Raw genomic sequence first — 27,019 nt, forward strand, 5'->3', positions numbered from 1 at the left:
TATGAGCCCCTCCTTAACAAACATATTCGAAACCGGAAGGTTTAGAGCCAACATTAGCATAAATCACTGGTGTAGCCCTGGTACAGGGGTATAGCACCAGTGGAAATGTGGCATAAAGCTCTTTCAGATTGAATGGGGAGTTTCGGTTAACTGCAATGTTCAGGTCTGCCCACAGATGTTCAGGATTCAAATCTGAGCTTTGATTGGGCCACTCAAAGACAAGACATTCACAGGTTTTTCCCAAAGCTACTCCAGTATTTTCTTGGCAGTGTGCTTTGTTGTGCTATATGATGAGTTTTCACTCCATTCTGAGGTCCTGTGTGCTTTGGATCAGGTTTTCTTCAGGGATCTTTCTGTATTTTGCTCTGTTCATCCTTCCCTCAATGCTGAGCCGTCTCCAAGTCCCTGCGGCTGAGAAGCATTCCCATGGCATGATGCTCCTAACACCATGCTTGGGAAGTTTTAATGCTTTAGCATTTTTTTAAATAACCTTCCCCAGATGTCTCGTCAAAAACTTATTCCGGAGGTCTATGGTCTACGTGTGGGACCTATAGACGCATTACTTTCTAAATCAAGTCCAAGCTATTGAATTTGGACTCGAATCTAGCTCTAGAACATCTCAAGAATTTTTTAAAGACAATGCAAAAGACAGCTGAGCTCAATATGGAGTGCCATATTAAAGGGTCTGAATACTTTATTATATTTCAGTTTTTCAATTTTTTATTCTCAAGAAATTGGCAACATTATTTTTGTAATTGTGCCAGATAATAAGACAACACAACAAAATGTTGAGAAAGGTAAGAGGTCTGAATATTTTCTGAAGGCACTGTATTTAATTGTATTATATTGTGTGTAGGTGGCGTGTAGTAACTGGAAAAGGATCATGATTGTCCTGAGTGAGAGCCTACTACAGGACGGAGTTCCATATAGGGAGCCTCTGGCGGTTCCTCGGGAGATGGTCCACAACAGCAGCCTCCACTTCACCTTCAACAAGTTCTGGAAACGCTATGGGAAGTTTTCACGCAACCTGATGAAGGTCAGTTTATAGCTACCTCACAGGCAGCCTTAACAAGTAACCTCTAGAACAAAGTATGCTGCCTAAAATGGATTTGATAGATATTTGTATGCATGCTACATAAACATGGTTTATGTAGCAAATCAGAAACATGGTTACGTTCATTGGTCAATGATGTGGACATTGCCATAACAGGCTATACTATTTTTAGTTGTGATATGATAATGAAAGTTGGAGGAGTAGCCATCTATGCTATGAATTGAAACTTGTAGTACCCCAAGCACTAAATGTTTCTGTACCTCAGCTTTTTGAGCTGTTAAGTATATACACATACAGTACAGGCCAATAGTTTGGACTCACCTTCTCATTCAATGTGTTTCCTATTTACATTGTAGATTCTCACTGAAGGCATCAAAACTATGAATGAACACATGTGGAATTATGTACTTAAGTGTGAAATAACTGAAAACATGTCTTATATTCTAGTTTCTTCAAAGTAGCCACCCTTTGCTCTGATTACTGCTTTGCACACTCTTGGCATTCGCTTGATGAGCTTCACCCGAAATGGTTTTCCAACAATCTTGAAGGAGTTCCCAGAGATGCTTAGCACTTGTAGGCCCTTTTGCCTTCACTCTGCGTTCCAGCTCACCCCAAACCATCTCGATTGGGTTCAGGTCCGGTGACTGTGGAGGCCAGGTCATCTGGCGCAGCACTCCATCACTCTCTTTCTTAGTCAAATAGCCCTTACACAGCCTGGAGGTGTGTTTGGGGTTATTGTCCTGTTGAAAAATAAATGATGGTCCAACTAAACGCAAACCGGATGGGATGGCATGTCGCTGCAGGATGCTGTGGTAGCCATGCTGGTTCAGTATGCCTTCAATTTTTAATAAATTCTCAACAGTGTCACCAGCAAAGCACCCCCACACCTCCTCCTTCTCACTTCACGGTGGGAACCAGGCATGTAGAATCCATCCGTTCACCTTTTCTGCGTCGCACAAAGACACGGCGGATGGAACCAAAGATCTAAAATTTGCACTCATCAGACCTAAGCACAGATTTCCACTGGTCTAATGTCCATTCCTTGTGTTTCTTGGCCCAAACAAATCTCTTCTGCTTGTTGCCTCTCCTTAGCAGTGGTTTCCTAGCAGCTACTTGACCATGAAGGTCTGATTCGCACAGTCTCCTCTTAACAGTTTTTCTAGAGATGTGTCTGCTACTAGAACTCTGTGTGGCATTCAGCTGGACTCTAATCTGAGCTGCTGTTAACCTGTGCTTTCTGAGGCTGGTGACTCGGATGAACTTATCCGAGCCAGTTTCGTTGTAGCGCTTGATGGTTTTTGCGACTGCACTTGGGGACACATTCAAAGTTTTCGCAATTTTGCAGGCTGACTGACCTTAATTTGTTGAAGTAATGACAGCCACTCGTTTCTCTTTATTTGGCTGATTGGTTCTTACCATAATATAAATTCTAACAGTTGTCCAATAGGGCTGTCGGCTGTGTATCAACCAGACTTCTACACAACTGAAAATGCCTTGTCCCTTTATGTCCTCTGAGAGGGTTTTTGTTGATGAACTGACAAGCTTATGTACTGATTTAAATTTGACACTGCTGATTTTAAAGCAGACAGGTGGGTTGCACCAACATGGATTACATTTAAACAGGGTTAAATCAAGGTTTATCTATTAATCTTGTTGCACCAAATGTAAAACCAATATTTATATTGATCCTAGTTTAATGTAATGAACTTCGGGAGTATGGGGTCATGGGTCCTTTGCTAAGGGCTGTCAGGTCCCTGTACGACCGAAGCAGGAGCTTTGTTCGCATTGCCGGCAGTAAGACAGACCTGTTCCTAGTGCATGTTGGACTCCGGCAGGGCTGCCCTTTATCGCCGGTTCTGTTCGTAATTTTTATGGGCAGAATTTCTAGGCGCAGCCAGGGGCCGGAGGGTGTCAGGTTTGGGGACCACACGATTTTGTCTCTGCTCTTTGCGGATTATGTTGTCGTGTGGGCCCCTTCAAACCAGGATCTTCAGCATGCACTGGGACGGTTTGCAGCCAAGTGTGAAGCGGTTGGGATGAAAATCAGTACCTCCAAATCCGAGGCCATGGTCCTCAGTCGGAAAAGGGTGGCTTGCCCACTTCAGGTTGGTGGAGAGTTCACGAGTGAGGGAAGGATGTAACGGGAGATTGACAGACGGATCGGTGCAGCTTCTGCAGTAATGCGGTCGATGTATTGGTCTGTCGTGGTGAAGAAAGAGCTGAGCCGCAAGGCGAAGCTCTCGATTTACCGGTCAATCTACGTCCCTACTCTCACCTATGGTAATGAGTTTTGGGTCATGACCGAAAGGACAAGATCCCGGATACAGGCGGCCAAAATGAGATTTCTACGCAGGGTGGCTGGGCGATCGGCTGGGAGATAGGGTGAGAAGCTCGGTCACCCGGGAGGAGCTCAGAGTAGAGCCACTGCTCCTCCACATCGAGAGGGGTCAGCTAAGGTGGCTTGGGCATCTGTTCCAGATGCCTCCTGGACGCCTTCCCGGGAAGGTGTTCCGGGCCCGTCCCACCGGGAGGAGACCCCGGGGAAGACCTAGGACACGCTGGAGGGACTATGTCTCCCGGCTGGCCTGGGAACGCCTCAGTGTCCCCCCGGAAGAGCTGGAGGAAGTGTTTAGGGAGAGGGAAGTCTGGGCATCTCTGCTTAGACTGCTGCCCCCACGACCCGGCCCCGGATAAGCGGAAGAAGATGGATGGACTGTTGCTCCATAACTCTTTTTGGAATGTAAACTTAGATTAATTCTATACTGCCGCTTGAGGTGGATTAACTTGACAAAGATGGTAGCATATTTGCGGTGGAGAGGGCATATTAATAACAGAGTTCCTCATACAGTATTTGATAGAAATATTGAGTTAGTTGACCATGTACAGCAAAAAACCTGTTCATCCCAGCCACCACAATGCATAGTGAACTCTCTGTCAGCAACCTCTGATTCCTCTGAATCTTTTTCACATCACACATTTTCTGTAGATGACATGTTGGATGCCCTCACTGGGATTGACCATGAGGAGATTCTCTTGACCTCTTTTTCTGCAGTTTGCTACCTTATTGTCCTATTTCTAAACTCTCTTGCTAGATAAAATCGTAGGGTCCCTGGTAAATACAGCTCTAGAAAAAATTAAGAGACCACTGCAAAATTATCAGTTTATTTGGTTTTACTATTCATAGGTATGTGTTTGAGTAAAATGAACAGTATTGTTTTAATCTATAAACTACTGACAACATTACTCCCAAATTCCCAATGAAAATATTGTCAATTAGAGTAGTTATTTGTAGAAAATAACAACTGGTCAAAATAACCCAAAAAATATGCATTGTTTTCAGACCTCAAATAGTAAAGCAAACAAATTCATATACACACACCTAAAGGATTATTAGGAACACCTGTTCAATTTCTCATTAATGCAATTATCTAATCAACCAATCACATGGCCGTTGCTTCAATGCATTTAGGGGTGTGGTCCTGGTCAAGACATTCTCCTGAACTCCAAACTGAATGTCAGAATGGGAAAGAAAGGTGATTTAAGCAATTTTGAGCGTGGCATGGTTGTTGGTGCAAGGCGGGCCGGTCTGAGTATTTCACAATCTGCTCAGTTACTGGGATTTTCACGCACAACCATTTCTAGGGTTTACAAAGAATGGTGTGAAAAGGGAAAACATCCAGTATGCGGCAGTCCTGTGGGCGAAAATGCCTTGTTGATGCTAGAGGTCAGAGGAGAATGGGCCGACTGATTCAAGCTGATAGAAGAGCAACTTTGACTGAAATGACCACTCGTTACAACCGAGGTATGCAGCAAAGCATTTGTGAAGCCACAACACACACAACCTTGAGGCGGATGGGCTACAACAGCAGAAGACCCCACCGGGTACCACTCATCTCCACTACAAATAGGAAAAAAAGAGGCTACAATTTGCTCAAGCTCACCAAAATTGGACAGTTGAAGACTGGAAGAATGTTGCCTGGTCTGATGAGTCACGGTTTCTGTTGAGACATTCAGATGGTAGAGTCAGAATTTGGTGTAAACAGAATGAGAACATGGATCCATCATGCCTTGTTACCACTGTGCAGGCTGGTGGTGGTGGTGTAATGGTGTGGGGGATGTTTTCTTGGCACACTGTAGGCCCCTTAGTGCCAATTGGGCATCGTTTAAATGCCATGGCCTACCTGAGCATTGTTTTTGACCATGTCCATCCCTTTATGACCACCATGTACCCATCCTTTGATGGCTACTTCCAGCAGGATAATGCACCATGTCACAAAGCTCAAATAATTTCAAATTGGTTTCTTGAACATGACAATGAGTTCACTGTACTGAAATGGCCCCCACAGTCACCAGATCTGAACCCAATAGAGCATCTTTGGGATGTGGTGGAACGGGAGCTTCGTGCCCTGGATGTGCATCCCACAAATCTCCATCAACTGCAAGATGTTATCCTATCAATATGGGCCAACATTTCTAAAGAATGCTTTCAGCACCTTGTTGAATCAATGCCATGTAGAATTAAGGCCATTCTGAAGGCAAAAGGGGGTCAAACACAGTATTAGTATGGTGTTCCTAATAATCCTTTAGATTAGTGTACATTTTTCAACAACAAAATACTAATGTTTTAACTTAAGAAGAGTTGTTCATCACAGCTTTCATGCATCTTGGACTCTTGTCATGCTGAATCGTTTTCTTTTTATTTTAATTACCTTTGTGGTACTACTTGCACTGTTTTTGCCATCCAACTGATCCTATTGCAAAGGAATAGTGATGACCACAGCAGTAGTTTTTATATGTTTCCTTGATAAATTAGATTTGGTTCAGGTTAACCGAATCAGTACCTCATTAATTAAAATGAGGTGTGCCTGTGTTAGGATTTAATAGATACTGGAATGGAATGGCTGCCATACATGTAGAGATTCTGATTTAAGAAAAAATAGGAGTGGTCTTCTTCCAGAGCTGTATGTGGCTAAGACAGTTTTTCACCCAAAAAACATATTTTAGATGTCCACCAGTCAGGATCCAGAACATGCATAGCACCATCTCAGCTGCATCCTTGGTTTTATATGATATGATATACAATTAGGTCCGGACACTGCCACAAGTTCACCAAAATGTATTCAAGTTACAGTTAAATAGTGAATAAGTGCAGTCTTTCTGCTTTCAGTCTTTCTGCTTTCATTTTTCATTCACATCCAAATTGGAGGAAGTGATTAGGAATTACAGCTCTTTAATATGTAGCCCCATCTTTTTCAAGGGACCAAATGTAATTGGACAATTGACTCAAAAGCTGATTCATGGACAGGTGTGGGCTATTCGTTCGTTATTTCTTCATCACAACACGTGGTCTAAGGAGCTCTCAATGCAAGTGAAGCAGGCCATCCATCAGAGAGATAGCAGGAACATTAGGAGTGGCCAAATCAACAGTTAGAGATACAAAGATATCATAAAGAGTATATCCAAGTATATCATAAAGAGGAGACTTCACAAGAGCAAATACAGAGGGATCACCACAAGGTGCAAACCATTCATAATCCATAAGAATTGAAAAAAACATCTAAAAAGGCCAGCCCAGTTCTGGAACAGCATTCTTTGGACAGATGAACCTAAGATCAACCTGAACCAGAATGATGGGAAGAAAGATGTATGGGGAAGTCTTGGAATCGCTCATGATTCAAAGCATACAATGGAGGCAGTGTGATATGGGCATGCATGGCTTCCAATGGCACTGGGTCACTAGTGTTCTATTGATGATGTGAGAGAAGATAGAAGCAGCCGGATGAATTCTGAAATGTATAGGGAAATATTGTCTGCTCAGATTCAGACAAACTCAGCAAAGTTGATTGGACGGCGCTTCGCTTTACAGATGGACAGTGACCCAAAACATACTGTGAAAGCAATCCAGGAGTTTTTTTACAGCAAAGAAGTGGAATATTCTGCAATGGTCGAGTCATTCACATGATATCAACTTGATCGAGCATGCATTTCACTTGCTGAAGACAAAACTTAAGGCAGAAAGACCAAATAACAACTGGACACAGCTGCAGTAAAGGCCTGGCAAAGCATACAAAGGAGGAAACCTCAGTGTTTGGTGATGCGTTCTAGACTCCAAGCAGTAATTTCCTGCAAAGTATTCTCAACAAAGGATTAAAAATTCCTGATAGTGTTAATTTGTCCAGTTACATTTGTAGCACTGAAATAAGGGGACTGTGTATGAAAATGTTTGCAATTCCTAAGGTTTCATATGATATTTTAGTTCAACCCCATGTATTAAAGCTGAAAGTCTGCACTTCAATTGCATCTTGGTTGTTTCATTTCAAATCCATTGTGGTGGTGTACAGAGCCAAAATTATGAAAATTGTGTCAGTGTCCAAATATTTCTGGACCTAACTGTACCTATTACCCAGCAATCATCATTGCTATCTATAAATTCAAAAAAGAAAATAAGAAATTATTAATTTAATATATATATATTTTTATAGTTTATTTATAGTTTTTAAAAGTTATGTACAATAAGCATAACATTTTGTTAGATTACTCGTGACTATTTGTGTCAGTGTCCAAGTATTTCCGGACCGGAACTGTATAGTCTCGATCACAGGAAACATTGTGCAGCACTTTTTATTGATCTATCAAAAGCCTTTGACTTTGATCATCGATGGGCATAGATCAGACTGTTTGTTTCTGGTTTGAAAATTACTTATATGACAGATCTCAGTGCGTATCTTACTTTCCCATTGCATAAATGATATTGGTCAATCTGTTGAAGGTTTTAACCTGCATCTCTATGCAGATGACAATGTGATATATACCGATCGGCCATAATATTATGACCACCTGCCTAATATTGTGTAGGTCCCACTTTTGCCGCCAAAACAGCTCTGACTCATCAAGGGATAGACTCCACTAGACCCTTGAAAGTGTGCTGTGGTATCTGGCACCAAGACGTTTGCAGCAGATCCTTTAAGTCCTGTAAGGTGGGTCCCCCATGGATCGGACCTGTTTGTCCAGCACATCCCACAGATGCTCGATTGGATTTGGAGTTTGGAGGCCATGTCAACATCTTAAACTCATTGTTGTGTTCCTCAAACCATTCCTGAACCATTTTTGCTTTGTGGCAGGCCACATTATTCTGCTGAAAGAGGCCAATGCCATCAGGGAATACTGTTGCCATGAAAGGCTTCACATGGTCTGCAACAATGCTCAGGTAGGTGGTACGTGTCAAAGTAACAACCACATGGATGGCATGACCCAAGGTATCCCAGCAGAACATTGCTCAAAACATCACACTGCCTCTGCTGGCTTGGCTCCTTCCCATAGTGCATCCTGGTGCCATTTGTCCTCCAGGTAAGCGACGCACATGCACCCGGCCATCCACGTGATGTAAAAGAAAACATGATTCATCAGACCAGACCACCTTCTTCCATTGCTCCGTTGTCCAGTTCTGATGCTCACATGGCCATTGTAGGAGCTTTCGGCAGTGGACAGGGGTCAGCATGGGCACCCTGACTGGTCTGTGGCTACGCAGCCCCATACGCAACAAACTGTGATGCACTGTGTGTTCTGACACCTTTCTATCAGTACCAGCATTAACTTCTTTAGCAATTTGAGCAACAGTAGCTTGTTTGTTGGATCGGACCACACGGGCCAGCCTTCACTCCCCACGGGCATCAATGAGCCTTGACCCTGTCGCCGGGTCAGTACTTTTTCTTCCTTGGACAACTTTTGAAAGGTACTGACCACTGCAGACCGGGAACACCCCACAAGAGCTGCATTTTTGGAGATGCTCTGATCCATTCGTTTAGCCATCACAATTTGGCCCTTGTCAAAGTCAATCAGATCCTTACGCTTGTCCATTTTTCCTGCTTCTAACACATCAACTTTGAGGACAGAATGTTGACTTGCTGCCTAATATATCCCACCCACTGACAGGTGCCATGATAACGAGATGATCAGTTTTATTCACCTCACCTGTCAGTGGTCATAATGTTATGCTGACCAGTGTATGCTGTTACTCCTACCATTGACCAGGCTGTTTATGGGCTACAGTCTGCATTCAGTTTCCTGCAGAGAGCTCTTTCTGATTTGAATTTGGTGTTAAATTCTGAAAATCACAAATGTATGTTGTTTTCTAAATCTAGACAGGTGCCTGTAAATTTGAGCTTGGTGCTCATATTGAATGTGTTTCTATATAATGTACCAATACCTGGACACATGGATAGATGACAAATACACACTAATACCTGGACACATGGATAGATGACAAATACACACTAATACCTGGACACATGGATAGATGACAAATACACACTAATACCTGGACACATGGATAGATGTTAAATACACACTAATACCTGGACACATGGATAGATGTTAAATACACACTAATACCTGGACACATGGATAGATGACAAATACACACTAATACCTGGACACATGGATAGATGACAAATACACACTAATACCTGGACACATGGATAGATGACAAATACATACTAATTCCTGGACACATGGATAAATGAAAATCTTTCCTTTTAAAAAGTGTGGCCCTGATTAGCTGTGCAAATTCGCCATGAGAATGGTTCAGAATGTAACATTTTAATAAAGTTTGTTTGTTCTGAAGATACTTTAGGTAATGTTATTTGTTTTTAAGGTAAAGCTCCAGAAGTACACCAAGTTCCTGTTTGTCAGAGATCCGTTCGTCCGTCTCATCTCAGCATACAGGAACAAATTTGAGCAGCCCAATGAGGAGTTCTACCGCCGATTCGCTTTGCTCATGCTTCGTCGCTATGGTAACCACTCTGAACCCCCTGCATCAGTGGGTGATGCATTTCCAGCAGGAATTCGCCCCTCTTTCTCAGAATTTGTCCAATACCTACTGGACCCCCAGACGGAGAGCAACGCCCCTTTCAATGAGCACTGGAGACAGGTGTACCGACTCTGCCATCCCTGTCAGATAAAGGTAAATCAAATACATGCACGATTCTCTGCACAATAATGGAATTACATTTTGGTTAGGTTTAGGAGGCCTGAGGATTAGGAGGCAACAGGCATCTGACCTTGAGGTTCAGGCAGAAAGAGGAGGGTCAATAAAATTATTAAGCTGAGGGCTGTGGTACTGGATGCCTTGTTTGAGTGGGCTGCACTACTGTGGCCACCTACATTTGTTCCTGCTAGTCTTTTTGCTGATACCCCTGCCGCCAGTTGCCCCTCTGATACTGTTTGGTCACTGATGGTAGAGTACAGGTTTAGGTTACAGTAGAGGGTTAGGATTACAGTAGAGGTTTAGGGTTACAGTTTTAAAATATATCTTCTTGTACCGAGTAATTATTCGATCAAGTTGTCGATGTTTAGCGATTATTAGTGACATACAAATGTTAGCGAGCATGTCATTAATTATCATTTCTGAAATAGCGACATAGCAAAACAATACAACCCTCTATTATCGTCCACCGTCCAAGATACAGTGAGGAGAACAAGTATTTGATACACTGACGATTTTGCAGGTTTTCCTACTTACAAAGCATGTAGAGGTCTGTAATTTTTATCATTCGTACACTTCAACTGTGAGAGACGGAATAAAATAAAAAAATCAGAAAATCACATTGTCCATCCATCTTCTTCCGCTTATCCGGGGCCGGGTCGCGGGGGCAGCAGTCTAAGCAGAGAGGCCCAGAGTTCCCTCTCCCTAGACACTTCCTCCAGCTCTTCCGGGGGGACAACGAGGCGTTCCCAGGCCAGCCGGGAGACATAGTCCCTCCAGCGTGTCCTAGGTCTTCCCCGGGGTTTCCTCCCGGTGGGACAGGCCCGGAACACCTTCCCGGGAAGGCGTCCAGGAGGCATCCGGAACAGATGCCCAAGCCACCTCAGCTGACCCCTCTCAATGTGGAGGAGCAGCGGCTCTACTCTGAGCTCCTCCCGGGTGACTGAGCTTTTCACCCTATCTCTAAGGGATCGCCCAGCCACCCTGCGGAGAAAGCTCATTTCGGCCGCCTGTATCCGGGATCTTGTCCTTTCGGTCATGACCCAAAGCTCATTACCATAGGTGAGAGTAGGAACGTAGATTGACCGGTAAATCGAGAGCTTCGCTCAGCTCTTTCTTCACCACGACAGACCGATACATTGACCGCATTACTGCAGAAGCTGTACCGATCCGTCTGTCAATCTCCCGTTCCATCCTTCTCTCACTCGTGAACAAGACCCCTAGATACTTAAACTCCTCCACTTGAGGCAGGAACTCACCACCAACCTGAAGTGGGCAAGCCACCCTTTTCCGACTGAGGACCACAGCCTCGGATTTGGAGGTACTGATTTTCATCCCAACCGCTTCACACTCGGCTGCAAACCGTCCCAGTGCATGCTGAAGATCCTGGTTTGAAGGGGCCAACACAACAACATCATCCGCAAAGAGCAGAGACGAAATCATGTGGTCCCCAAACCTGACACCCTCCGGCCCCTGGCTACGCCTAGAAATTCTGTCCATAAAAATTACGAACAGAACCGGCGACAAAGGGCAGCCCTGCAGGAGTCCAACATGCACTGGGAAGAAGTCTGACTTACTGCCGGCAATGCGGACCAAGCTCCTGCTTCGGTCGTACAGGGACACGACAGCCCTTAGCAAAGGACCCAGGACCCCATATTCCCGAAGCACCCTCCACAGTATGCCGCGAGGGACACAGTCGAATGCCTTCTCCAAATCCACAAAACACATGTGGATTGGTTGGGCAAACTCCCATGAACCCTCCATCACCCTGTAGAGGGTATAGAGCTGGTCCAGTGTTCCACGGCCCAGACGAAAACCACACTGTTCCTCCTGAATCCGAGGTTCTACTATCAGCCGTATTCTCCTCTCCAGTACCGTGGCATAGACTTTCCTGGGGAGGCTGAGAAGTGTGATCCCCCTGTAGTTGGAACACACCCTTCGGTCCCCCTTCTTAAAAAGAGGGACCACCACCCCGGTCTGCCATCCCAGAGGTACTGTCCCTGACCGCCATGCGATGTTGCACAGGCGTGTCAACCAAGACAGCCCCACAACATCCAGAGACTTGAAGTACTCAGGGCGGATCTCATCAACCCCGGTGCCATGCCACCGAGGAGTTTCTTGACTACCTCAGTGACTTCAGCCCGGGTGATGGACGAGTCCACCTCTGAGCCTCATCCTCTGCTTCCTCAATGGAAGACATGATGGCGGGATTGAAGAGATCCTTGAAGTACTCCTTCCACTGCCCGACGACATCCCCAGTTGAGGTCAACAGCCGCCCACCTCCACTGTAAACAGCGTTGGTAGGGCACCGTTTCCCTCTCCTAAGGCGCCGGACGGTTTGCCTCTTCGAGGCCAGCCGATAGTCCTTCTCCATGGCCTCACCGAACCTCCCAGGCCCGAGTTTTTGCCTCCACAACCACCCGGACTGCAGTCCGCTTGGCCTGCCGGTACCCGTCAGCTGCCTCAGGACGCCAACCAGGCCTGATAGGACTCCTTCTTCAGCTTGACGGCATCCCTTACTTCTGGTGTCCACCACCGGGTTCGGGGATTGCCGCCTCGACAAGCACCGGAGACCTTACAGCCACAGCTCCGAGCGGCCGCTTCTACAATGGCGGTGGAGAACATGGTCCACTCGTACTCAATATCTCCAGCCTCCCTCGGGATCCGGTCGAAGCACTGCCGGAGGTGGGAGTTAAAGATCTCTCTGAGAGGAGACTCGGCCAGACGTTCCCAGCAGACCCTTACAGTACACTTGGGTCTGCCGAGTCTGTCCAGCTTCCTCCCCCTGCCATTGGATCCAACTCACCACCAGGTGGTGATCCGTTGACAGCTCCGCCCCTCTCGTCACCCGAGTGTCCAAGACATACGGCCGCAGGTCAGATGAAACGACAACAAAGTCGATCATCGACCTACGGCCTAGGGTGTCCTGGTGCCACATGCACTGATGGACACCCTTATGCTTGAACATAGTGTTCGTTATGGACAAACTGTGACTAGCACAGAAGTCCAATAACTGAACACCGCTCGGGTTCAGATCAGGGGGGCCGTTCCTCCCAATCAAGCCCCTCCAGGTGTCACTGTCATTGCCCACGTGGGCGTTGATGTCCCCCAGTAGAACGATGGAGTCCCCAGTCGGAGCACTTTCCAGCACCCCTCCCAGAGACTCCAAGAAGATTGGGTACTCTGCACTGTCGTTCGGCCCGTAGGCACAAACAACGGTCCTCAAAATGTTTTTCATCATTAAAGGGTTTTGAACCGCTCTTAGTCTGACCCGTCGCCTAGGACCTGTTTGCCTTGGGAGACCCTACCAGGGGCATATAGCCCCAGACAACATAGCTCCTAGGGTCACTCTGGTACTCAAACCCCTCCACCACGTTAAGGTGGCAGTTCATGGTGGGGGAAATTATTTTTAAATAATTATTGCATGACAAGTATTTGATCACATACCAACCAGTAAGAATTCCGTCTCTCACAGACCTGTTAGTTTTTCCTTAAGAAGCCCTCCTGTTCTCCACTCATTACCTGTATTAACTGCACCTGTTTGAACTCGTTACCTGTATAAAAGACACCTGTCCACACACTCAATCAAACAAACAGACTCCAACCTCTCCACACTGGCCAAGACCAGAGAACTGTGTAAGGACATCAGGGATAAAATTGTAGACCTGCACAAGGCTGGGATGCGCTACAGGACAATAAGCAAGCAGCTTGGTGAGAAGGCAACAACTGTTGGCACAATTATTAGAAAATGGAAGAAGTTCAAGATGACGGTCAATCTCCCTCGGTCTGGGGCTCCATGAAAGATCTCACCTCGTGGGGCATCAGTGATCATGAGGAAGGTGAAGGATCAGCCCAGAACTACACGGCAGGACCTGGTCAATGACCTGAAGAGAGCTGGGACCACAGTCTCAAAGAAAACCATTAGTAACACACTACGCCATCATGGATTAAAATCCTGCAGCGCACGCAAGGTCCCCCTGCTCAAGCCAGCGCATGTCCAGGCCCGTCTGAAGTTTGCCAATGACATGACAACGACCCGAAACACACAGCCAGGGCAACTAAGGAGTGGCTCTGTAAGAAGCATCTTAAGGTCCTGGAGTGGCCTAACAATAGAAAATCTTTGGAGGGAGCTGAAAATCCATATTGCCCAGCGACAGCCCCGAAACCTGAAGGATCTGGAGAAGGTCTGTATGGAGGAGTGGGCCAAAATCCCTGCTGCAGTGTGTGCAAACTTGGTCAAGAACTACAGGAAACGTATGATCTCTGTAATTACAAACAAAGGTTTCTCTACCAAATATTGAGTTCTGCTTTTCTGATGTATCGCATACTTATGTCATGCAATAAAATGCAAATTCATTTCTTAAAAATCATACAATGTGATTTTCTGGATTTTTGTTTTAGTTTCCGTCACTCACAGTTGAAGAGTACCTTTGATATTGATAAAATTACAGACTTTTACATGCTTTGTAAGTGGGAAAACCTGCGAAATTGGCAGTGTATCAAATACTTGTTCTCCCCACTGTAAATCTGTAAAACCAACTGATACATTTTGGCTGCAGCAATGCGGGGAAAATAATTTGGAATAGTGAATTCATCTGATTTTATGGTCCATACGAGGGCGTTCTGTACTACACAGAGAGAATTTGGTCAGTCTTCATTTCTTCTTAATCCGAAGGTTAGCTTTCAAGTAAACACTTCAGGGAAGGCTATAATGTGTTATTTGTTACAGAAATAAAAAGTAAATGTAACGTTATTGAACAAAATGGTAAGGTGGCCGATAATAGAGGCTTTTAGGTCAATGTGTAACTCTTTAATACAAAACATACAGGTATACAGCAAATCCTAATCATTAAATAATAGATTTAGTGATGAAGATTAGCGTAGACTAAGTCTTAGACAAAGCATTGCAGTGATGCACTTCAGAAATACGCAAGTCATAGGTTTAATAAAAATATATTTCATCATATAAATAGATACAAACAAAACCACTAAATCTCAACATCCATCCCAGTAATTTCACAAAAATAATTAAGAAAACCAAGCTCTACAGCCCCCTCTGGGTCCCACTGTACACACTGACAATGGACTCCACAGCCACCTCTGGGTCCCACTGTATACACTGACAATGGACTCTACAGCCCCCTTTGGGTCCCACTGTACACACTGACAATGGACTCTACAGCCCCCTTTGGGTCCCACTGTACACACTGACAATGGACTCTACAGCCCCCTCTGGGTCCCACTGTACACACTGACAATGGACTCTACAGCCCCCTCTGGGTCCCACTGTACACACTGACAATGGACTCCACAGCCACCTCTGGGTCCCACTGTATACACTGACAATGGACTCTACAGCCCCCTTTGGGTCCCACTGTACACACTGACAATGGACTCTACAGCCCCCTTTGGGTCCCACTGTACACACTGACAATGGACTCTACAGCCCCCTCTGGGTCCCACTGTACACACTGACAATGGACTCTACAGCCCCCTTTGGGTACCACTTTTTTTTGTTAACCATCAGTTTATAAAACAGCAGTACTTTTGAACCACAGTTCCTTTAAAAAAAACTTGTTTACCTCTGGAGGTTGTTTTTTTAGTGGGGGCAGGGACACCTTCAAGCCCCCTTCCTGGCTCATCACAGTCATTTCTACCCGCGGGCCGGCTGAACTAGGCTTGCCTAGATTTTCTTTCTTGTTCTAAAGGTTGAGCTTATTTAACTGATATTATAAAACTGGATTCATTTTGTTTAGGCTAAAAAATAATACATCACCCATCTTGTCTAGGCAAACAAAATCAATCTACATGGCAAGAGGAGCTAGGCCTAACATTGTTTTATTATTGGTTTCATTTGTTTTACTGTATTAGGTAACATAATTGCTCAATGTCATAGATATGTATATACTTTGGGGTCTTGTAACAAGTTATTAAACACTCTTCAGATTACACACCTGCGTTATTTCTGCCAGGTGTGTGTATTAATTGTGGGTTTTTTAGAACGTTTAAGTCCTAGTGCCTAGACTGTCCGCTGCATTCAAGAGAGGTCATTGTTATTGACTCATTTATTTCAGAAACCCTGTACTCTCTCTACATCTCGTGTGTGCACTTCTGCAGTAAGCATGCAAATGGGACATGGGACAGCAGTTAACATTTTGCCTTTATATTTTTGTTTAGTCTGTTATTTTTCTTAATATTAATGATTTTAATTTTAGATTAATGCTTTTGCATTCTACTGTATTTAACTGTCTCCCCCTTCCCTCACTCAACCCAGTATGATTTTGTGGGCCAACTGGAGACAGTGGAGGAAGATGCTGAGCAGCTACTGCGGGTTTTAAAGGTGGACAACGTGGTAGACTTCCCTTCCTCCAACAGGAACCACACCTCGAGTAGCTGGCGGGAAGACTGGTTCAGCAGGGTGCCACTTGAGGCCAGGAGGGAACTCTACAGGCTATATGAACCAGATTTCAGACTGTTTGGCTACCCCAGACCCGATTCTCTGCTTGATTAACCCCAAATCCTAAACACAACCTCTACTCCATAACTGTTAAAACCTACTCCAGGCCAGATTCTCTGCTTGACTGATTGCGATCAGAACGAAACAGAATTCCTGTTATGGACTAGATTAATAGAGACGGTTGTTTGCGTAAAACGTCACAGTAAAGTGCAGAATTGTCTGCTTGACAATTTGTGATGTTTTATTTAAAACAACCTATTCATGTATTGCATGTTTCATCACAATACTTTTTGGAATGTTCCTTTTGTGGCTGTTGTCCAGCTGAGCATTCAACTCAATGCATTGTCAATCAGCTGATGAATATTTGGTCTATGTGCATTGGTAAGGCTTGAAATATGATACCATCTCTAAAGAGAGCAAATAGTAAATAACTCCTTTTGATGTCACCAATCTGATTTTAGAAAAAGTCTAATATTAACTAGTGACTTAATGTTGAGAGGAATTCTTCACTAGCTATCCTTGACTGACTTTTTTCAAGCAAATGACAACATTTGCACCTGTCAAAGTACATTTTAATGATATAATGATGATGGCAATGTTGCTTTCTACAAAATATTAGGCTACTTTAGAAATGTTGTATTTCCAATCTCCTGTAAGGTAATTTGGATGAAACCGCTTTTAACCCATTTAAAGTCATTAGCAACTCTTCAACTTCTGGTCGTCGATATGGCTATGGCATCTATAGAATAGCGACTGGAATGACAGAGGTGCAATCCACAAAGAACGAAACATTTGAATTCCTGTCTTGTGGAACTATGATGCTAAATGGAGCCCATGCGGCTTGATGTTACTGTGGAAGTTTCCTGGCTGTAAGGAGTTGGCATTTTGGGGCATTAGTTTCTAATAATGAATGTTGAGGCATTAGTTGTTTTTTATGATAAGTTATTTTATTGTGCTTCAGTAAAGCATGAAAGGGATTTGTTTTTCTTCTATTGTGGCAGAGGCTGGTGAAAGGAAAAGCCTTTTTCACATTTGTAGACATATAAATAAAGCCATTCTAATTTTTAGGTATAATTCACTGGGTTTTTGGTTATGTTCAACAGGAGTTTAGGGTTATGTTGAAGAGCGTTTAGGGTGATTTTGAACGGAACATGATGTTACATTACACATGCTGTTATTACAGATTACATTAAACCAATATTACACCATGTTGCAATTTTCATGTTAAAAGATCTTACAGGTTGAAAAGAAGTCAGGACATTGCTCAGAGGATTGGGAAGAGACAGTGCCTTGGTTTCAAATGAAAATGAAGATAAAACGTTTACACGGCATAAACTATTTTTGTAAATAATTATTTTCTATCTTTGAAAGTGAATCATGAACATCTGTGTATTTGAGATGCTTAGGTCTTAAACTTATTTGTTCATTGGGATAGTGTCTGTGTTATATCTAACTTGGAGATGCTTTGTTATAGACTTGTAGCGGGTTATGCAATATTATATTTTCTGTTATTGTCATTTGTTATTTCACAATGAGCTATGCCACAAACCTTGTCTGTCAGGTTTGACTACAGACTGGGTTTGAGTGTTTCTGACAGAGCATCAACAGGAAGTGATATTGACAAAACATCTGACAGTTAGAGATTAACCGATATCTTGGCCAGCTATCAGTATTGACAAGTTTTAAGTAATAATTGGTACTGGTGATTTCTTTAAGTTTGGCCGATTATTTCAGACGGATTGTACTTTCATCTGAATTGGGGTCCAATATGCTCTAGTCATTTTAGTAATAATTTTTTCATGTCATGTGTTTTATTGTTATAAATTTGGGTTGCAGTATTGTTGATGAAATCTGATACCTTATTTGCTACCTGTATATCCATGCATTGTGTAATTTACAATTACAAAAATTGAATGTGTAATTATCATAATTTATACATTTTCCATTAATTTGTTATTAAAATAGATAGAAATATTACTTTTTTATGATTGCATTTTCATGGATGAAATTAGAAGCATAATCAGAAGCAACATTTTTATTTGCAACCCTGAATCCAATCATGTTATGGAAATAAAAACAGAATGCATAAATGTGCAAATCATTTAAACCCTGTATTCAATAGCAAATAGTACAATGACAACATATCACATTTTGAAACTGAAAAAGGTTATTGTTATTGCCCAATTTGAATTTAATGCCAGCAACTTACCAGACCAAAAAGGCTGGGACAGAGGCATGAAAATACTGTAAAAGTTGTTTAATGCTAAAAAACCTGATGGAATATCACACAACTAATTAGGTCAACTGGTCTGTAACATGATTGGGTATTAAAAGATTATTCCAGAGGATAGGTTTGTCAGAAGTGAGTATGGGGAAGGTTCACCACTCTGTGGAAGACTGCAGGCAAATAGTGCAACAATATAAGAATAACGTTTCTCAATGTAAAATTGCATCATCTACGGTACACAATATAATTAAAAGATTAAGAGAATCTCTATATGTAAGGGACAAGGCCGGAGTCCAATATTGGAGGGATGTGATCTTAGGGTCATCAGGTAGCACTACATTAAAAACAAACACGATTCTGTAATGGAAATCACTGCATGGCAGGAACACTTCCGAAAACCATGGTCTGTGAACACAATATGCTGTGGCATCCACAAATGCAATTGAAAACACTACCATGCAAAGAGACCATACATAAACAACCAGAAACACTGGCGCATTCTGTGGGCCCAAGCTCATTTTAGATGGACTGAATTGAAGTGAAAAACTGTCCTGTGGTCTGACAAATCATAATTTGAGATTCTTTTTGGGAATAATGGACGCTGTGTCCCCCCGACTAAATATCAGAGAACCCTTCAGGATGATCAGCAAACAGTGCAAAAGCCTGCATCTGTGATGGTATTGGGGTGCATTAGTCCACATGGCATGGGTGACTTGCACTTCTGTGAAGGCACAATAAATGCTGAACTATACAGGTTTTGGAGCAACATATGCTGCCATCCAGGCAAAGTTTTGCTTATTTCAGTAAGACAATGCCAAACCACATTCTGTACATATTACAGCAGCATGGCTCCGTAATAAAAGATTCCAGGTGCTAAACTGGCCTGCCTGCAGTCCAGACCTGTCACCCACTGAAAACATTTGGTGCATTATAAAACTAAATATATAACAGAGGAGACCCCGAACAGTTGAGCAGCTGAAATCCTGTGCTAAGCAAGATTGGGAATACATTTCACTTTGAAAACTACAGTAATTGGTCTCCCCAGTTCCCAAACACAGTGTGTTGTTAATAGAAGAGGTGATGCAACACAGTGGTAAACATGGCCACATATGTTGCTCCAAAACCTGACCCAACTTTTTTGTGTGGGCATTACATTTTTCCAAAATCAATAACATTTCTCAGTTTCAACATTTGATGTGTTGTCTTTGTAGTATTGTCTATTCAATATATGGATAAAATTATATGCACATCATTGCATTCTGTTTTTATTAGCATTTTACGCAGCATTCCAACTTTTTGGGAAATTGTTATAATTTATATTAGGGTATACAGGTACTATAAAGTTTAAAACATCAGTATTGAAATTTTCTGATTGTGTTATATGAATATCAGCTATCAGAATTGGCCAATATTTTTTTTATGTAGGGTGCATCCCTACTGAGGACATAAAAAGACCACAAAATCACAATGTGATCACAATGTGATTCTTTTTGACAGGAAGGCTAGAATGTTTATTACTTATTTTTAGATGTATTTATAAACAGAAAGATTTGGTCTGTCTTGTTTCATTGGGATTTTGTGAGAAAATCGTGAGAAATAAAGAAGCATGAAACAAGTCTGCTCCTGATGTGTGTGTGTAGGTATATTGAGGTGGCTGAGCAAAAGAGAAACGGAACAACTTCTGCCAGACTTTCAAAATTTGGATGCAGAAGTTCATTATTGCACCCCCACTTATAACCACTAAAATATAATTATTAATTAATTAATTTGTAAATTATTATTGTTATGCTAGTTTATATTCAAACAAATGTATCAATTTAATATAAAAAAAACTGTTAACATATAGTATTGAAAACCTATCCCCCATCCCCTCAAGTGATTTTTCCAATTCTACATAGTTACTGGGCTACATGTCTTCATTGATCAGTGTTACCGCTGTAGGCAGCACTGAGGTAATTAAAGTTAGTTGCACCACTACATCAAACTATGACCTTCAAAACAAAACACCAATCCACCACAGCAGGTACATTTTTGATGGCATTGGGATAAACTGTAACATGTTAGATCCAGGAAAGCTCCAGCCTTCTAGCTAGCTACATTAGCTGCTTATGTTTGCTAGTAGTGAAAGCACAAGCCTAGATATTCATAAATAAAATATGTATTTAGCACTGTAAAAGATTTTGATCATATTCATGAATCAATGTTCCCACGGGTCCTTGAAAGTTTTTGAATTTGATTTCATAAATAGACTTTATAATTTATATATTTTGTGTAAGAATAGAAATTGAAGAGACCATGTAGTCTGCCATCACTGTAACACAGCACAATTGAGAAATGTTCATACATTAAAGCATTAAACCTTGATCCATGTCTCGAACTATGTCATGTTGAGTTTGAGGGAACTGAGTTTGAGGGAACTAGGCTTGGAAAGTCCTTGAAAAGTCCTTGATTTGATGGTTTTGAAGGTGTGAGAACCCTGATGAATTCATCAATATAATTTTTCTCTTTATATCCAGCAGCTGAATGACATTATACTTTCAGAATCTCCATGAGCTTACAACTTGAGTGTTTGTACTGAGTTAGTTTGCTGGGTTAGGGTTAACCCTGCACTGAGTTAGTCTGCTGGGTTAGGGTTAACCCTGTACTGAGTTAGTCTGCTGGGTTAGGGTTAGGTTTAACCCTGTACTGAGTTAGTCTGCTATAGCGGAAAATTCATCCTACAATCACCCATCAACATGACTTAATTCATCAGTCTGTATATTTCTACCTGTGGCTCTACTGTCCTGTTGTTGTCTAGTCCCACTCTGTGTGCCAGAAAAGCATTTCTGAATAGAATTTAGTCCTCAAAATAACGGCCAAGACAAGGGATTGCAACACAGAGTCATAGACAATTGCAGCAATCCCTTTCAACTGCTAAGCTTGCGTGCCGAAGAACTCTGCCCTAAATTAAATCCTGTCGGGATACCACACAGGAGGTGAACTGTGGTACAAGACACTGATGACCTGGTGCAAGACATCTGACTGGATTCACCAACCATCAAAATTATGATGAAATCATCATCAAATCTTGCAGCCCTTGAGTCTAACAAGACACTCTGACAATGACAAAAATATTCATGGATGTACACAATTGCTGAGATGGATGTTCTTCATTTACATTGTTTAGCTAACTATTCATGAAAAGACCTGCTCAAATAATTTTTTGGATGATGTAAGCAGGAGACTGAGTAAAACAACCTCTAGGGGAAGCATCTCCATTTCTGATTATTAAAATGGTTCTTTATATACCTGTTTTTGGCAGTTTGAGACCTTGGGACTAGAAGGTTCTATCTGCACAAAGCATAGTTCTGAGATATTGAGCATCAAAGTTTTCACATCCCAGATCTCCGAAAGTTTTTTAAATAATTACTTCTTAGCTAACCCATTAAGACCATCACTTTAAAGATACTTAAAGTGCAGATGATCAAAATCCTGAGACATTAGTAAATCTGTTTTATGAGTGGGGTGCAATTGCAGATAGAATCTTATTGTTCTGAAATGTCTCAATCTAGATTGAGCAATAAGGTTCTATCTGACACTACTGAATCAGAAATGTTATTTGAATACATAAATGATAGAATAACACTATCATGAATCGCAACACATCATGAAATACATTACAGAAATTTTATTTGATAGTAAAATGCTGTATATATCTCAATATACAATAAAATGAGAAAAACAGGATTATGATTTTGTGTTTATTCGTACTGAAACTTTCATTTAGATTTATGATTTATGATCATCTTGAACACAATTTATGATTCCATACTAGATTATTATCTAACTCTTAATTTGATATATCTCATTAACTGTTGTTTTAAAGAATGTTTAATGCCTTACACTGAGCGCACACCGAACAGGAGGACACGTACGCCCTCACATCCTTGGCCAGACCAGGCCACCAGTACTGACCATCGGTAAGGCAGCACACAGTATGGTCTATGCCCGGGTGACCCGTGGAAGGGGACGTGTGGGCCCAGTAGATGAGACGGTCACGGACATCCAGCAGAACGTACTGCCGATCTGCAGGACACTGAGGAGGCCCAGGATCGCTGCGCAACGCTCGCTGAATGTCCGTGTCCACGTCCCACACAACCGGCACCACAATGCATGAGGCGGGCAGAATCTGTGTTTCATCTACCTGCCTTCCACCCGCGTCGCACAACCGAGACAGCGCATCTGGGCGGCGAGGAGACGGAACCCTCGTCAGGCCAGATGGGTGTTGTTTTTTGCCCGGTTTGATTTCACACTTTCATACGTGCGTACATAAATGCCTTGGCATTTTTCAACCACGTACGCACGTATGGACGGTCCAGACTACAAACTGGTGTCTCCAATGTCTCCAAACAGTCAAGGCCCTAAACTCAGCCAACAGCTCCCTATCACCGATGCCATAGTTGCGCTCTGCCTCACTGAGTACCTGACAGTTGGGATAACACAGCACCAATCCCAATCTACGAGGCGTCCACTTCCACTATGAACGGCAGTGACGGATCAAGGTGAGCCAGAACCAGGGCAGAGGTGAACATTCTCTTCAGGGTGTGTCTGCCTCGGCCGTCCAGGTGATCCGGCTCGGCCCACCCTTCAGCAAGGAAGTAATATGAGCTGCTACCTTGCCGAAGCCCCGTATAAACCTACGGTAAAAATTGGCAAACCCAATAAACCACTGCACCGCCTTAACCGTGGTAGGAATGGGCTAATTACGCACGGCTGACACACGATCAACCTCCATTTCCACCCCACCCCAGCATGTCCCTAAACACATTGTTCACAAAGGACTGAAACACTGCCTGGGCATTCATCAACCCATATGGCATCACCAGGTATTTGTAGTGCCGCGTGGTGGTGCTGAAGGCCGTTTTCCACACATCTCCCTCTCGGATTCTCACCAAATTGTACCTGCTCCTGAGGTCCAGTTTCAGAAACGCGCCCCACACATTGACTCGATGTATTGGGAAATCAGGGGGATAGGATATGAATACTGGACTGTCAGTTTATTTAACGCCCTGTAGTCATCCTTCTTAATCACGAAAAATAAACTTGAGGAAACAGGCGAGGTGGAACGGCAGATCTGCCCCTGCCACAGGGATTCGACCACATAAGTTTCCATCGCTGCTGTCTCTGCCTGCAACAGGGGATACACATGACAATAAGGCAGCACAGCATCTCCCTTTAGGTTTATCGCACAATCCCCGGGCCGATGTGGTGGTAAACGACTAGCCATGGTCTTAGAAAATGCCAGCGCCAAATCGGCATATTCCGGGGGAATGCGCACTGCGTAGACATTGTCTGGACTTTCCACCGAGATCGCACCTACGGAAACACCTAGACACCTCTCCTGACATCCCTGAGACCACCCTGTCAACACTCTCTGCGACCAGGAAATAGTTGGGTTGTGTCCCGACAACCACGGAAGACCCAGCACCACAGGGAAAGCAGGAGAATGGATGACGTGAAATTCAATTTGTTCTGTATGGGCGTGCTGTACAGTCATAGTGAGGGGCACCGTGACGTTCTCAACTAGACCGGTACCCAGAGGTTTGCTGTCCAAGCCCGTAATGGACCTAGGCCAGAGTTTTTTTAGAATGCTTCTGGGCGTAACCACTGTCCATAAAATTCCCAGCTGCGCCTGAGTCTACGAGTGCCTTACACTGAGAATTAGCAAGGAAATCGGGGAAGGCCACCAAAAGTGTCATGTGAGACAGTGGGAGAAACAGTGGGAGGCAGAGTGCCTCTTCCTCCCACAAAAGGAGCACTCCCTAGACCGCATCGTCTCCCTTTGTGCAGCACCTCCCACTTCCATGGGTTCAGGTCTGATGACGGGGTGTACCAGAGGGGGCAGATCATTCCTGGTGTGCCCGCGGGTGCCTAGCAGGTTGTCCAGCCATATCGCCATGTCGACGAGTTGGTCAAACGTCAACATGGCGTCCCAGCATGCCAGCTCCTTACGGACGTCAGGCTGTAAATGGCACCGGAAATTATCTATAAGTGCCCTCTCGTTCCAGCCCGACCCCGCCGTCAGGGTCCTGAACTCCAGGGCGAAGGCCTGTACGCTCCTTGTCCCCTGCCTGAGGTGCACGAGATGCTCGCCGACTCCCTGCCATCGGGCGGATGATCGAAAACGGCCCGAAAGACGCAGACGAACGCCTACATGTCTCACTAGCTTCTTTACATACACTTCTACCGATGTCACACACACACACACAACTCCAGATTTACTGCTCAATCAATCAATCAAATGTATTTATAAATCCCTTTTTACAACAGCAGTTGTCACAAAGTGCTTTACATAGACATCCGGCCTTAAACCCCAAGCAGCAAACATCAGTAGTGTTGGATTTCAGTGGCTAGGAAAAACTCCCTAAGAAGGCTGAATTTTAGGAATAAACCTAGAGAGGACCCAGGCTCAGAGGGGTGACCAGTCTTCTTCTGGCTGTGCCGTGTGAGATATTAAGAGTCCAATTGGAATAATTAATACATTTCTCTGGGCTAAATCCAGAGTCTATTTGATTCTAGACTAGGTCAAAAGTATGACCAGAAGGACAGGGACAGCAACGGGCCCCCCAAACCAGGTACTCCGCAGGTGTGGACCAGGACCTCATCTCCTCCTAAAATGTAAAACCGGAGGAGACTGAGAAAAGTTAGAAGTGCATTCCTCATATCCCCCAGCACAATAATATAGTACAGCGTACTATATATATAATACAGCGTAACACCTTATAATAATACACTATAATAATACAGCGTAACACCTTGGTACTGAGACGGGGGGTCCGGCGACACTGTGGCCCTACCCGGGGGAGGCCCTGGACAGGGCCCAACAGGCAGGAAATCAATCCCCCCACATTGCCAGGCATCAACCAAAGGGACACCCACCAACCGCAACCCCCCTGAATGAGGGCTGAGTATTGCCAGCAGTGTACAGCTCAATTGCACAAGTGCGCAACAGAGAGTCAACAACAAGCCAGTGACTCTTCCCCCGAAAGGCATTGGAGGGAGGGCATCCCAGTGGCGACGAGAGACCACCTGGCAAGACAGCAAGGGTGGACCGTATCAAGCCTACTGGTCACCTTCACACCCCCGGGCCAGGCTACACCTAATTATAAACCATGCTGTAGAGATGAGTTTTTTGTAGACACTTGAAAGTTTGCAATGGGTTTGCATTTCTAATTTTAATTGGCAGATCATTCCACAGTAACATTGACAGGAGTCTCACTCCTATAGCTTTAACATGAGATATGGTGCAGGTCAGGCAATAGCACAGCCAGAGTAGTTAGTACAGCTTTACCTATTGCCACTGTGACTCGTTCCAGGCTGAGAAAAGTTAAACAAGGTAGTGCTAACAAAAACAACCTTATTAAGATAAAGCCTTCTTTCACCTCGGTCAAAAATAAAAATGATTGTATCACTTCGCATCTCAAAATGGGACTCCTAAATATTAGATCTCTTGCTCCAAAGGCATTTGCAGTAAATTAATCTCTGATCATAAACTAGATGCTATTGGTTTATGTGAAACGTGGCTAAAGCCTAATGAATTCATTGCCTTAAATGAGGTCTCTCCTCCTGGTTATACTAGTGATCATATCCCTCGTGCTTCCCGAAAAGGAGGGGGTGTTGCTAATATTTATGACAGTAAATATACATTTACTCTCAAACATATCAGAGTTTCATTCTTTCAAAGTTTTACTCATGAAAGTTAACCAGGCCGATAAATCGTTTTACATAGCTACTATTTATAGGCCCCCCGGGCCATACACAATGTTCCTCACTGAGTTTACAGAATTCTTGTCTAACCTTGTAGTCATGGCAGATAGTATTCAAATTTTTGGCGATTTCAATATTCATATGGAAAAGTCCAATGATCCTCTTCAAAAAGCCTTTGAAGCCATAATTGACTCAATGGGTTTTATCCAACATGTCTCAGGTCCAACACATTGCCACAATCATACCTTAGATTTAGTCCTGTCACGAGAAATAGATATTGTAGATCTAATAATTTACCTCCAAAATCCTGGATTATCGGATCACTGTCTTATTACATTTACCGTTAAAACAAGAAATCCACCTGCCCCCCAAACAATGAGTTTCAAAAGCCGTACTATAAATTTTCGGACTACAAATAAATTCCTTGATATTCTTACAAGTTCGCTCATTAACAACAGAGTAAATAAATCTGTAAAAGATCAAATCGAGGATCTAAACTCAATACTGCGAAATACATTAGACACAGTTGCACCACTAAAAACAAAAGAAATA

General features: G+C 43.4%; 1 protein-coding gene across 1 annotated transcript in view; it reads left to right on the plus strand.

Annotated features, from left to right (window-relative positions):
- chst12a (carbohydrate (chondroitin 4) sulfotransferase 12a) overlaps positions 1–18,628 on the plus strand; it is a 32,572-nt gene extending 13,944 nt beyond the window's left edge. Inside the window, exons 4-6 of the mRNA XM_034295432.1 lie at positions 857–1,036; positions 9,708–10,016; positions 16,312–18,628. Of these exons, the coding sequence (XP_034151323.1) occupies positions 857–1,036; positions 9,708–10,016; positions 16,312–16,548 (726 nt within the window). The 3' untranslated portion in view covers positions 16,549–18,628. The remainder of the gene's footprint in view (positions 1–856; positions 1,037–9,707; positions 10,017–16,311) is intronic.
- Positions 18,629–27,019: the final 8,391 nt, after the last annotated feature.

This window comes from Esox lucius, chromosome 11 (assembly GCF_011004845.1).
Source record: "Esox lucius isolate fEsoLuc1 chromosome 11, fEsoLuc1.pri, whole genome shotgun sequence".
Taxonomy (NCBI): Eukaryota; Metazoa; Chordata; class Actinopteri; order Esociformes; family Esocidae; genus Esox; species Esox lucius.